Raw genomic sequence first — 15,142 nt, 5'->3', positions numbered from 1 at the left:
AACAGGATTACTTTTCCACATATGTGCGACGAGGAAGATTTACAAGCAGAAGATGATATAAGTAATGATAATGAAGAAGAAGTGATCAAATGTGAATTAGGTCATAATACAATGAGAGTAAAAACTTTGTTAAACGATCAACCCAAAATCTGTCTGTTAGATAGTGGATCAGAACTTTGCCTATTACGGTACAATATTTTTCGAGAAGTAACAAAGTGTGTAGCAAACGTGCATTTGCAAAAAGGAGAGCATATCGTTTTGTGCGATTTTCTAGGAAGAAAGAAAAAGAACGTGAAAGGAAGGGTTATTTTACCGGTACGAATTGAAAATGTGGAAGTGCCAGTTGAGTTTCTTGTGTTACCAGAACTGCACGAAGACGTAATACTCGGTGCAAACTTTCTCGAGAAATTAAACTGTCATCGATTTTAAGCGAAGTAACTTGCGTGTTGAATTTCAAGGAATTAGTGGTGAAGTGCCTTTAATACAGAGAAATAGTGAAAATGTCATTGTAGCTAATATAAGGGAAATTAAGTGCAAGGTAGGCCCTATTGTCGTGTTGTCCGAGATAAGGGACCTTAATGATTTCTATGCGAGAACGATGAATGTGTTCCGCAGTGGGTGCGCCGAGCCTTTAGAGAAAATTGAGGCTAGTGACTTAGTGGAGGACTTCCCACCGGATCTATATTTCACAGTAGATGAAATAAGGGATGTAGTTACACGCGCTACGCTGTTTAGTGAAGACGAGAAGGAAGAATTATTTCAGTTGTTAATGAAACATAGGAAAGTGTTCGCCCGTTTTCCTGGCCTGTGCAACAAATTTCAGTACCGATTAGAAGTGGATACAAATGAACCCATTGTTGCTCGTCCTTATGATATTCCGCACAAATATAAGGAAGGAGTGCGTGAAGAGATCCGAAAATTGTTAAAGTGGGGTGTCATTAGACCTAGTTCATCATGTCATCTATTACCGTTGCACGTAGTATTGAAAAAGAGTGGAGCGTTGAGAATAGTAACAGATTGTAGAGCATTGAATGTGCACATTAAGAATCCAGCTCTGCGTGTAGAAAAGTTGTCCGACCTCTTTGCTAAATTTAGTGGAAAACGTGTGCTAGGTACTCTTGATTTTACTAGTTCGTATCAACAATGTGGAATTACAGAAGATTCTATGCCATACTTAGCCTTTTTGTTTGAAGGAACGTTATATGAGTATACACGCATGGTGTTCGGTGTGAAAAATGGATCGTCTGTACTGCAATTGTGCTTGAATAGTGTTCCCTTTACCGCTACAAGAGAAATTAATCAGGTATATGGACGATGTAGCTCTTGGTTGTACAAGCGTACCAGAATTCTTACAGCAGTTAGATGAAGTGCTTAGTTTGTTAAGCGAGGCGAACATGACGCTAAATTTATCGAAGTGTATTTTTGGTGTAAGTGAAATTAACTATTTAGGCTATTACGTATCTTCAGAAGGCATACGAAAGGATCCGAAATCAGCTGAAGCAATCGAGAAGTTACCAGTGCCCAAAAATTTAAAAATGTTACGCTCATTTCTTGGTGCTGTTCAGTGGCATTCGCGAACAATCAAAGGTCATGCTGTTATCGCCAAACCCCTTTATGAACTTTTAGGGAAGGAAAAGAAATGGAAGTGGGAAGAAGAACACCAAAAGGCATTTGAATCATTAAAGGTTGAATTAATAAAAGATGTGAAATTACACCATCCACAGTTTGATAAGCCGTTTTATCTCGAAAGTGATGCAAGCAAGCTCGGGGTGGCTTGTGTGTGTTATCAAGTTATTGACGGTGAGAAGTGTGTATTAGAATATGCAAGCCGTACTCTTAATAAACACGAACAGAACTATGCTATAATTGAGCTTGAGTGTCTTGCATTTGTATGGTGTATCCGTAAGTGGTATGTTTGGCTTAAAGGAGCGAAAATATACATACGAACAGATCATAAAAGCTTAGTGCAGTTAAAACGTATGCGTAATTGGAATGCAAGACTTATGAGATGGTCTCTTGAACTTCAATCTTACGATTATGAAATAGAATTCATCAAAGGCAAGACTAACACACTAAGTGATTGTTTATCTCGTATGTTACCAACACAGGAAGATTTAATGATGAATGTGAACCCTATACAGGCTGTTCAATCAGAAGTGTTCGATTTAAATCCGTCTACAATTGCGAAATTACAATGGGAATGTGACGAGTACCGTCCTATTATTAGTTACTTACAAGGTAATATAAGTGAAAGTGAAAGCAGTGCAAATAAGAATTCTTTTCGTAGTAGTGCTCGAAATTGGAAACAAAATTACACTTTGGAAAATGGTATTTTGATGGTGAGAGATTTTCACTTCCCAGACAGATTAAAATTGTGTGTACCTCCATGTTTAGTGAAAAATATTTTAATTGGCTACCATGATCATTACGGTCACTTTGGATTCATGAAGGTGTTTAATATCATTTCCCGTATGTTTTATTGGAAAACCATGCGTAGTGACATTAAATCGTACATTCTTGATTGTGAAGTCTGCATGAGGACGAAGGTAGACCATGACCCAGTGAAGTGTTTAATGCAATCAGTGCCAGCGAAAAACATACGTTATTTGGTCTCAGCAGATTTAGTTGGACCTCTACCTCGAGGTAAACATGGCGAAACTTACCTGTTAACAGTGTGTGATGTATACTCACGTTATTTAGTAGCATATCCACTTCGTCGTGCAACAAGTTCAAGTGTCGCAAAATTTCTTACTGAGTCATACATGCTTCATCTTGGTATTTTTATGAACATCTTGGTAGATAATGGACCACAGTTTATTGGCAAGGAATTCGTACAAGCTATGGAAGCATATAACGTCAAAATACATTATACTACGCCTTATCACGCACAAGGAAATGTCATCGAAAGATTCCATGCTGATTTAGAGAGAATTTTGCGTGTGTTGTGCCGCGATTCTCATTCTTCATGGCCGGAATATATTGTGCAAGCTTGTTTATTGTTGAACTATACTATTAGTGCCAGTTTGGGAATAGCGCCCGCAGAGTTGCATCTTAACATCAAGCCAGAAGAATTTACATTGTCACATTTTGGAATTGTGAAAAATAACGAAACAGTCGATGAGCAAGAAGGTATAGATTGGAATGGAAAATTAATAATGGCTGACTTACGGCGAAAGAAAATCATTCAACAACGGAACGAAAAGTTGAACGTTCATCAGAGAGCTCGAAGAACTTTGTGTGAAGGTGATTTAGTTTTCTTACGTCAGTACAATATTAGTAGCTTGGTAGACAAGCGCATAGCCAAACTGTGTGAAGTGTACCGTGGACCTTATTTGTTGTGGAAACAAGTTGGTGAAAATGTGTTTGAAGTATTAGATCCGCAAAGTGGCAAATATATCGGATTTCAGAATGTTTCTAGAATGAAGCTGTGGAGACCAACACCAGCTACTAGAAAAAAGTGGCTAGAAATTCTGAAGAAGCATGTAGATGAAGAGCAGTTCAGTGACATTTTAGAGAGAGCTGAAAAGGAAGCCAACGGAGATTACATGAACGAAGAAGAAGAGGAAAGTAAAGAAGATCAATTGTGTAACATCAATAATGAAGATCAAGAAGTGAGAGTACATTCTAGTTTTGTTAACGAAAATGTCTTGTGGTATATACGACATGGTTATTTAGATGAACGAAAGTTGTTGAGTTTATTAGAGAAGTATTACCATTAGCACTTCAAAGAAGTCAGTCTGAATTTAGAGACATGTTAGGAGATATTAGAGTAATATACACGTTTATTAGAGTATTCCTTTTGTTGTTATTGGAACAACATTGAAGTTTTACCTTAAGACCTACGACCACATTTCGCCATGAATTTCATGTGCATCGTTTTCTTTTTGTCTTCTATAAACTCTATGGGGTTTCCTTAGTATAACTTATTTTTGTTAACCACATCTCTGTGTGTCTTCGTGGTCGTATTTATAGTGGGTAGGTTTATATGGTTTTTGTGGGTTGGCTCTTCTTCATTTAGTCGTCAGACCATCCCTAAGATGGATACAGGTTGGCATCTGTAGACATCTGACGTTGCCTCAATATAATTCTCCATCATTCGAGCTTATATTGGTTTATTTCTCTCTTCATTATAGTATTCATGTAATAGTCATCATTAAGGTTGTATTTATAGGTTTATTATAGTATCTATATATATATATATATATATATATATATTTTATTCAGCATCATGTCCTATATAGGTATATTTCGGTATTAATTTATCATGTACCATGTACTTATTTGATGAAGTTGCACGAAGGCATTGAGGATTGGGGCGTGCTTGTCGTGGTTTGTACTCGTGAAGTGATTTGGAAGAAAAAAAAGGGGGAGAGAATGAAAGAAGAAATACTTACATTTCTTTTGTTAACCCATCCCAAGTCAACTTTCTTTTAACCATAATTATGTTATTTTAACGTTATTATAGTAATTACATGTAACACGTAGAAACATACACTTGATATCCACACACGAAGAATGCAAAACAAGGAAGAACACAAGTAAGTCCAAACAATAAGAAGAACACACATTCTATTCACCTCCACTTAATACGAATGCAGCGGAAACAAGTGCAGCACATTTTAAGTCAAAAAAAGATGCAATTTATACGTTAAATAAGTTTATACGCAATAAGTTACAGTATTCCATGCATCTTCATATTGGCGCCGAATTTTGAAAAATAGTCCAGTGTTATAAAAAGGGACTATAGCCTGCAGAGACCTTCTAGAACTTCCACCGATGGACCTAGCCCTATCCAATGGGAAGAGGATAGGAGCAGAAGATTTAGTCGTCGAGTGTTCATTCGATGAGAAGAGAATGAACGAAGAGGATGGCCTATGGACTGGACGTTGTTCTGGAGCATGGTGTAGATTGTGAATAGTGGACAACTTGGACAGTGTAACGTATGCAGATAACAAAAATACAAACAGTGTGTTATAAATGAACAGTGAAGTGTTGTTATTCAAACTGGAAAATATATCTATATTTATTTTAATATTCATTTTTCTTTTTATGTTCAATTAATTACAAAAGTGAAAGTGTTTCTAAAAGTTGAAATTAATTCATTGCTTGAAGTGTTTTCTCATTTTATTCATATTATTTACAATATTTTAGTATATGTGTTACATATCCAATTTCTTTAAATATTGAGTGAATTTACATTTGAACTAATAGGACTATAATAAATAGTTTATATGGTTGTAATTACAGCAGTACATGAAGTGAAGTGAAGTGTTTGTGTGGACTGTAACTCAACCCATGTGTACGTCAAAAACTTTATACAGTGTGTCCTCGTCATACGCAGACACAAACTATCAATGTTGCCAGGGTTCTTAGGATAAACGTATCTCATCAGAACTTTACCTATCAACTGTTCGGGTGCCATTTGTCATAAACTCATTTATTCATCATTTTGGTAATATGCAGCTCAAGCACTTTAATTCTTTTCTTTTTTAATTTAAAAGGACTAGCATATACTAGCAGACGACGTTTCTATGTGTGAGTGTGTGTGTTCTCACTCAGCGGATGCATGTGGGTGGAGTGACCTTGATCAGCACTTCTTCAGCCAATCACAGCTCTGTCCGCTCTTACGTCATTTAACGCGTGAAACTCACGCGAACAGCGAGAGCTGAAGAGATTTAGCGGGAGACAAACTACTTGGCGCCGAAGAGACAAATGTGTAACAACTACTGCTACCCTGCTGCAACAAGACACTGTGTAATTATGTTTTGCAATTAGTCGAATCGAATTATTTTTCACATTATAAGAAACATCCATATACATTATTACCATTATTGTTATCTCCCAATTTAAAGCTATGTAAGTATCAATATAATTAAAATTTCCGAATCAATTGACGAGTATTTTCTGCGATTGTGCATGTCATGTCCTATGCCTCGTGGTTGTATATTTGAGTACATGGTGCAAAATTTACTTTTTACTTATTATTTGTGTAATTTGTTAATTTTCGGAAATATGATGCTGAATCTTTTGTGTCTCTAAAAGTTGTACGTAGAATTTTTGCTTATGTGTAGTTGGCGTTGAAAGGAGCTTTCTTCGGATAACTTGTTTCATCGTCAACGCTCGAGCAAACGTCCTATTTACGACTATATAATATAATGTTTGCTCTATTTGAACCACCATCCTATGGAGTAAACGTTATACGGCGCGAATTGGGATCGAACCAGGGACCCCAAGCACTGGAGGTGAACGCTCTACCACTGAGCCACCGCGACCCCCAAGCTTCAAAAAGACTATCATATCCAACGCTTTGGGCAGAAGTGAAGATGATGCTCTGTAGAGCTGTAACCCAGATTCCTCAGACGCAGATGACAGAAAATGAAACTTCGGATAAGAGTAAATAGTGCCTTTCGCATGTATGGACAGCTCGAACACTTCTTGTGCGAATGTGTTTCCTCTTCGTGGTGTTACATAGTTGTTATTCACGTGTTTCCCGATTATGTAAATATATCGTTCTTTTGTACCAATGCAAAGGAGGCATTTTTGTCTCCCAGGAATCGGAAAGTTACGAGTTTATTTTATTTATTTATTTATTTATTTATTTTTTTTACAAGTTTTAATATTTTACCGTATGTAGGGTATATTTTACTTTTTATGTTGACGCAATGCTGTGTGTATCAAAATTCGTAATTGTTTTGATCGTAACTATAACTGAATGGCAGCTTTTCTGGCGTAATAGTCTCAGTTATATTTTCACATTAAAAAAATTGGTACAGTCCACAGCAAAAAACCTGCAACATGAGCATGTGTTTTTTGTGAAACGACGAAGTGTTTTGTTCCAAAATAAGTGTGTATGGGAGGACAGGGAGATGTCTCCTGGCGTGATTCGTGCCACTTAGATGCTATGTTGATTCACTGCGCTGTTCACAATAAACTTATATACTCATGTTGCAGGTTTTTTGTTGCGGACTGTACAAAAAATGCGACTATTACGCGAGTAAACGATTTCATGTATCAAATAAATCAACACATGAAAACAAATATTGCAGTCTGTTTTTACACAAAATATAGCCTTTTATGCTTAGTATTCCCAAGTACGTAAATTTACTTTTATAGCCCTTCAATGATAGAAAACTACTGCAGAACAAGCAATTGGGAATTCCCTGAATGAATTCCAATAACTTGAACTCAAATAAGTTATTAAATATAGTATATATTTAAACTTCACACCTTTCTCCGCTGAACATTTTATTTTCTTCCTCCCCACGGACAGCGGTAAATGTTCATAAAGATGATACGAACTAAGTGTTATGTTTATTAGCCCTAGGATAAGCACACAGAAGCTTATACAGTCAAACACAAAAAAATAGCACCACTGAGAACAATTGCAGGTGTTTCCTGATATGCATTGCATTGAATTTGTGACTTGTATGGTCTCTTAATGCGTAAAGCTTAAAATTTTCTTTTTATGTTCATATGTGTACTACAGTAGCAACACATAAGAAATAGGATACTATCAGAAGAACAATAATAGTGCTAATATTAAGAATATAACAGTTTTCCCCAAGTGGTACTGTTTTTCTGGACGGACTGTAGTTTCATTCCGAGCTTACCTATATGAGTGTGTGTTTGTGTCTATGTGCTGCTTTATTTCTCGGTTAACTACTGGCCGGATTTAGACCAAATTCAGTGCCCATTGTCCAGGTAATAAACATTACTATATTGGGTACGCAGGTTCGGTTTGTATGTGGTACTTTATTTCTCGGTTAACGACTGACCGGATCTGAACGAAATTTGGTGGGAACAAAGATCATGGTAATCGAGCTCGGCCAAGGGCAGGTTTCGCTTTGCCCGCCCGGTATCTTTTACATACAGACACACGGTTTTCCCAAGCAGAACAGCAGTTGTAGTACAGTTCATATGGCTTAAATAGGGGAGAACTGAACTGAAAAGCAAAAATATGAAACTGGTCTGAGAAAAGTCTGCGAAGCATAGTAGTTCACGCAGTAGCACGGTAAGACTGCAAACCAGGCTCCCTGTGTGCCAACTTCCGCCAACTATCATCGGTCCGCCGTCGCTTTTTGGCGGATTGCCGCCAAAGTGAAGGAAAAATGACTTCTGGCATCGGTCCGCTTTCGGTTACATGCGGAAAGCCACCGAAGTGGTGCTGTCGTCGTAAAGTTAGATGGCAGTTGTCGTTTTTCCCGCAGGCAGTGCTACATAGACTTTTTGACGAATGACCGCTGAATGATGGTGAGAACTCGGTAACGTCCGCTGAGAACTGTTCTGCCACCTGTTGTTCTCATCTGTTTTTTATTATTATTTTTTACGTGCTAGGGCATAATAACAACAAATGGCAGCATTGCTACTCATATAACTTTTGTCAGACGGTTTATACGCTTACAGAACTATTTTCGTGACAGATTACAACAGAACATGTTACGTTATTCGTTACTTGGCAAAAATGTCAAATATATTGCGTTTGCTCGCTGCAAACAATAAAATCCAATTAAACATTCTCACTGACAATTACTAGTTACTTCTGATAGGCTTGGAAGGCCATGTCTCTGGTGTTAAATTAACATACAAGTACAATAAAGCGATAGTTATTTTGTGTTTTAACCATGTATTGGTATAGAACTTTCAGGGCATAAATACCAATGCAATACGTTGTTGGCAAAATTGAGAGTAGGTGATTAAAGGCGGCAGAGAAGAGCCCATACGGCGGTTTAATGGCGGTACTGGTGGTTTCAAACCGGCACTAGCGGTTCAAACGAGGAGAAAACGGTGGATGCCGCCGTATTACCGCCAAAGCGGTAAAATTGCGGCATTCGTGCAATTTCGTAACGGTATCGCCGCGTTAAGCCGCCATCGGCTCGCCAAATTTTCGACGGCAGGACGTAGTGGATCGCGGTCGGTCCGACTACGTCTTGCACATGGAAGTTTTATCACTGGACAAAGCACTTTTTCATTCTATTTCATCTAATCTTATGTTTTACTGTTAACTGTGTCCAGCAAATTGTAAATATTGTCGTTCCCTACAAAATAAATTGGAAAGATCGGAAATACGTGCTGCCATCTGTTGATCTTTTACACTCATCTTAACCTTAGCAGCGCTATAATGAAGTAAATGTGAAGTGTATGTTACGCCGCTTATAGCCAGTTTTCTTTGATTTCAAACCACCGTGGAAAATCATGTCCTCGAATTCAAGGTTTTATTTTAATTATGAGTGAGTAATGGTTTTCTGTGCAAGTAAAATTTTAAAATAATCTAATCTAATATAAATGAAATAAAGAGTTTGTTTGTGTGTCTGTGTGCGGCCTGGGGACTACATGAGTGGACCGAAACCAGGCCCCAGACCAAGACGAAGCGTTTTTATCAAAATTCGAACAAGGGGGGTCTCAGGGGAGGAGGGCATTTACCGGGACATTTTAAAGTAGTAAAAAAAGGACCACATTAGTGTCAAATTCATAGTTTTCGCGGTCGCTGAGATCAATGGTGAAACTCCGATCGCATTAAATTCCAAATTCACCACACTCGGCTGCGGGCCAGGGATCACCGTGGGGGGGGGGGGGATACAGAGACATCATCCCTATAATTTAAGAATTTACTATTCATTAACACTTGAATAATGGAACAAAACACTTGATTCAATAGCCCATAACAGGCAGTGAAATGGATCACGTTCAGCTTTATTAAACAAGATCGTATAATGGCTTCAAACACCATAACTTCTAGTTTTCTAGACCATTATCTTTTGAATCAACGCTGCAAGTCAACATCAATAATTTGTGCCGCACCAGAATCAAGGACAACGCGTGTTCATTAATAGCAACACAGGAATTAACGGCTAAAAAAGCAGCATCTTTCTTATGAATCTCAAAACAATGGTCACAAAGCGGTAACAGTAATAAATGAAAACTGATATTATTATTTGCTTATAGGTAGTTGAATTCTGTATTTTTGCCCAATAATTAACAAATGAAAAAGAATATATGTACTCATCAACTAAACATTTAGTTTCTTACTCTGGATTATACGCTCAACAACGCTGATATGCCCTTCGGCAGGTCTTCCTCAGATGCGAAGACCAGATTATAAAATAGGCGGATGCTCTTCAGTAAAGGAGATTTGTTGTTTGTAAGCATAAATGTACCTTCTTTTAAAAATTACGGCAGAGGCTTGGTGCCGACTGTATCATCTTCAGTATGTGACGAAATCTAGTAGGAGTGGAGACTTACTTCTACCCAGCACTTTGGTCTCATGACCTATTACGGATAGGAACAACTACTTTTGGTAGGATTCCCAAAGAATTTCCTAATTGCTATGGCCTACCCTTGCGGAGATTTTGCACCATATAGCATTGTGCATTAAAAAAAAAAAAATCTACGAGCAAAACTAATGTTCTCTTTTATCCGACTGTGAGCCGAGACTTCGTTCTCGAGTTACGGCTGTTTTCGCAACTTTTCCTACAAATTTTCGGCTGGTCCTTCGGCAGCACCGAAAGGACTCATTTTGCATCTAACTTAGTCTATACTTACATAAAGAGTAAAAAGTGACTGACAATCGGGATTCAAACCCGTACCTCCGGCATACCGTGCGATGCGTTAACCACTACGCCCCACCCAGTCTGCTTCCCAGAACAGCCACTCACTCTCTCATTCTCGAGGTCGGTGTTCTCACCTCGGACCATGTGGGTTGTATCACAGACCCCTACTGTGATTGAACAATCATGTGTGCATATATACTGCGCACTTTATGACGGTTTTCATTTCATATATGCTAATTCAAAGGAGGAAACAATCGATTTTTATTTTACACACCAAATCCTCTACAGATGAAAATTCTAACGTAAAGAGTGAATGACTGGTTTGGAAAGCGGACTGGGTAGTGTAATGGTTTGCCGGAGGTCTCGGGTTAGAGTCCGGTCCAGTTGGTTACTTTTTCACTCTCAACGTTCGAATTTGCGCCTATACAGGATTTGGTATGTAAAATAAAAAACCGTTTATTTTCTCCTTTCAATAGGATACAGCCTATACTGTTTTTTGCCTTATTTTGGTGTCAGAAATCACCTCCTAAAAGCTTTCGATTTGTTTCCAAGCACCCTGTATAAAAAAAAAAAGAAGAAGTGAAATCTTTACGTTTATGCCGGTTAGGCTAAAGGAGACGGTGATGATGAGAGATGAATGAAATGGTGCAATGAAGAGAGTGGGAGGAAACGGAAGAACCCCGAAAAACCCACGAGCACGGTGTTTGTCCACCACAAAGTCCACACGGCGCGAGCTGGGATCGAATCAGGGACCCCAAGCACCGGAGGTGAACGCTCTACCACTGAGCTACCACGCCCCCTTATATATATATATATATATATATATATATATATATATATATATATATATATATATATATATATATAAAAGTATTCTGAATACGAAGGAGTAACAGGACATTACTAGGACGGACCTCCACCAGGGCATAGCAATGTGGTTGAAATTACAGTCACAGTTGTTGAGTACATTATATTCTTTCAATCGTTACTTAACACGGCACACCATAAGAAAAATATAAAAATCACTAAATTGTACAATAATTTGCAAGAAGAGATATTCGAAACATGAGTTAGAAAGTAGTTAAAAATACGTATAACTTTAAAGATAATAATATTGTGTTACGAAATGTGTAGCTGTATCCTGATAATATAGAACATAAAAACTGGCGAAAATATGCAACTTAATAATAAAAAAAAGCAACCTGGGGTAAGTGCTACGTGGTGCAGAATGAAGTATGAATAAGAAAATAAAAACTACTAAAGCATTACCTGAAGCAAAGCTGGACCCATGACTGGAACCAGAAATCCTTGATAAAGATACTCGAGTAACTGCGCTTTGACCACTGGATGAGCCACTTGGACAACGGCGTTGCAGAACTCCAAAGAGTTCATGAACATCGTCAGCTCATGGATGTCGTTGACGTCATCGGGCGTTAACCGGTGCCAGTCTTCTGTTTCTATCACTAGTTTTCGTGGCAGAAGAGAGTAGAGGCCACTGAGCCCTGTTGCAAGGACCTGGAACACATAACAATATTCTAGTCTCTTTGTTGTGTATAATAAACAATTATTGTATAATAAACAATTAAGACCATAATTGTTAGGAATTAGTACGAGTAGAAAGTACTATATGGCACGTTCAGTTTTTGGTCAGTCGCTATGAGAATCTATATATGTTTGTGGCCAAGAAAAGTTTATATGTTTGTGGCAAATCTTTTCGACAGTGAGTTTTCAGGAATCACAGACTCTAGAAAGATGTCGTTTTCACTGATAGATTGCAAATTTTCTGTAGATTGTTCAGTTCTCTAATTGAATACTTAAAAAACATAGCAATTATTTCTTTATTATATTTTTAGAGGTACACTGGAAGTGTTGAAATTTTGAAAAAAGTAAAGAATCATATCCTATGAGTTATATATGGCAACACCACACATTTGTATACAGGGATTGTATATCTCTCACGCGTTTGTTTCATAGCCAAACGATAATGAAAAACCAAAGATAACCATTTCTCCAGCCTAAGATGAATCCTTATTGTTTGAGTGTTTTGCCCAATGAGCACTATATATTACTGACATTATAATTAATTGTGTATGTAATGTATTTGCTTATTACATAGTGCATGCAAGAAGAAAGAAAATGCTGATCATACATGAATTAGAAACTCCAACCGGAAGCAGACTCAAATCTTGCAAACGGAGCGAGATATTGAAAAAATAATCAAAAAATCTCTCTTTTATGACACCCCATGCCGATTTTTATAAGACGTCTTTCACTTGTGTCTGCAAAGGGACATGTACAAATGTTGTGAGGAATGACAAGGAGATTCATGCTTATATGTGAATGATGCGCTGCGTAGAGAGCGGAGGTCCAGCTAGTAGTTTGTAAAAATAGAGAAACAAGTATTATGATTATGTAAGATTTTTAATACAGTAACTAGCTGAACCTGCGCCGACTACTCAATGCATCATTCTGATATGACAATGGATTTCCTTCCCATTTCTTCGCTATATCTGTGATGTCCATTTACACATACAAATGGAGGACAGGACGACTCACAAAGCGAGAGAATTGCTATAGACCAGGGTTTTTCGATCTGGGATCGCGAAGATAAGCGGAAGAGATAAATATAATTAGAATCTAACACCGAAAAATATTTTTAATATTATTTTGAATTTTGTTCTGATAGCCATACTTGTGCTTTTACACATATTATAGAAATAGATAGATATCGTGAGATCTCCGCAATATTAAAAATTCCGCACAGCTTATTGCAAACCAGAAATTATAAGGGGGTCGCTGGCAAGAGCGTATGATAAAATGGGGGTCGTGATAGAAATTAGGTTGAGAACCACTGCTATAGAGAAACATATCAACCTAGAATTTTGAAGAATAGATGTTAAGTTGAGTTCGTGGCAAATCTGGAGAAGTGATAGATTTCTTTTCTCCTTATAAATCCATATCCGTCCGAATACGCCTCATTCCGGCTCTTAAGGTCTTTGAAGTTGCCAACATTCAATAAGTTTTGCAATGTCCGTAAACCCACCATACCTAACAACTCCTCCACTGGTTGCGTAACAAAAGGACATGAACCCTAGCTTCGTCCTAGCGACAATGTTAACCTTATGGATTTAAAAAGATCATCAAATGCAGACAAAATATAAAACTCGTGCTAGGTGCCATGAATGGAAAAAGCTCGGTTTAATGTAAAGATGTGGCCTATCTACTTAACACTGATCAGTGAAAAACTTACTATTTAGTATTCACTCTGGAAGTAGTTCAAATAATCCCAAGAAAAATGCGCGTGGGTATAAGTCCATCAGTTCTGAAGTAAAATCTGGGCTGTTTACTCAATATTTTCGTTTTGACACCTAGACGGATTTTATAGTCAAGTCTACAAATGTTGAATAGAAGAATAATGGCTTAAAAAAAAAAAAAAAAAAAATGAATGAGAACTGGTAGGTGTACACAAAACTGAAAATAGGCCAATGAAAACAGCACGTTTGTAAAGCTTGTGGTTTCCAAATCTCACTGTTAAAAGGAACTGGCCACCAACACACAAACTTTTCTTGACCATAAACATATAAAACCCAGCATTTTAGTATATAGATACAAGTTTTTTTACAAAACAATATTTAGTTAAAATAGAAGTAATGGTGAATAAAAAAACAATAATATAATAAAAGGCACTCAAGGAATCAAGTTTGATAAATACTGAACTTTTGAGTTGCACTAAACAACTTCTTATTCTTCAATATTTTCTGATAAAAATAATTTGCAGCTTTCACTTAACACCAGGGTTGGCAAAAATCATGGTTTTTATTAAAAAAAAAAAAAACAAAAAAAAAACTGTTTTTTTGGTATAAACGTTTTTTTTTGGGGGGGGGGTTAAACCAGGTTTTTTTTGGTTTAAATAATTTGAAGGTTGAGTTGATTTTGAGTTTAACGTCCCGTTCAGCAGCGAGGCTATATGAGACGTGGACCTACTGATTAACGTGGAATCCGAACCACATGAGCTCCCGCCGGGAATCGAACCCGGGTCTCCCACGCCAAAGGCGCGTACGCTAACCGCTTAGCCACGGAGGAGCTCCAAATAATTTGAAGGGTAAGGGGAAAAAACAAGGAATGTCCATGTGCGTGCTTTTTCGGGTGCTTTGTCGTATCTGTTGGTGACTCTTGGTTCTATTTGACTGTATATGCCATGCATGCATAGATGTAGAAATATCAATGTAAAAAGGGGCAAAGAATTTGACTAATGCTATTCTTTTCACGCTGTTTTCAATATTAAAACGCCGTTTTCTCGAAAATGCAATTTTGTGACATTCCTTCTTTTTTTCCCTTACCCTTCATTTGCTCTATGCATTTATATCACATATGGATAGAAATAAGATTGTTTCGCCTTGGTGTTATTATGCAACAACTGGGTTATGCTGGAAGGGGTCACACAAGTTTAAAGCGGAATCCAAACCACTTCTCGGCTTACATCCGAGAGGATAGGTCCTCCATTTAAGCTCGAAACCGGAACTATTTGGCCACAAATGCGATACGTCTGCCGATTCACTCACGAAGGACTCCTGATAAAAATACGTTGTACTGAT

At 37.6% G+C, this 15,142-nt stretch overlaps 1 protein-coding gene across 2 annotated transcripts in view; it reads right to left on the bottom strand.

Annotated features, from left to right (window-relative positions):
- LOC145670505 (FHIP family protein GJ17503-like) overlaps positions 1-15,142 on the bottom strand; it is an 89,379-nt gene that overhangs the window by 45,099 nt on the left and 29,138 nt on the right. For both annotated transcript variants that reach the window (XM_081739254.1, XM_081739255.1), the window contains exon 4: positions 11,817-12,062. In XM_081739254.1, coding sequence (XP_081595380.1) covers positions 11,817-12,062 — 246 coding nt within the window. The remainder of the gene's footprint in view (positions 1-11,816; positions 12,063-15,142) is intronic.

This window comes from Thermobia domestica, chromosome 14, assembly GCF_964235325.1.
Source record: "Thermobia domestica chromosome 14, izTheDome1.hap1.1, whole genome shotgun sequence".
NCBI classification, from domain to species: Eukaryota; Metazoa; Arthropoda; class Insecta; order Zygentoma; family Lepismatidae; genus Thermobia; species Thermobia domestica.
This window is presented reverse-complemented; position numbering and strand designations above follow the sequence as displayed.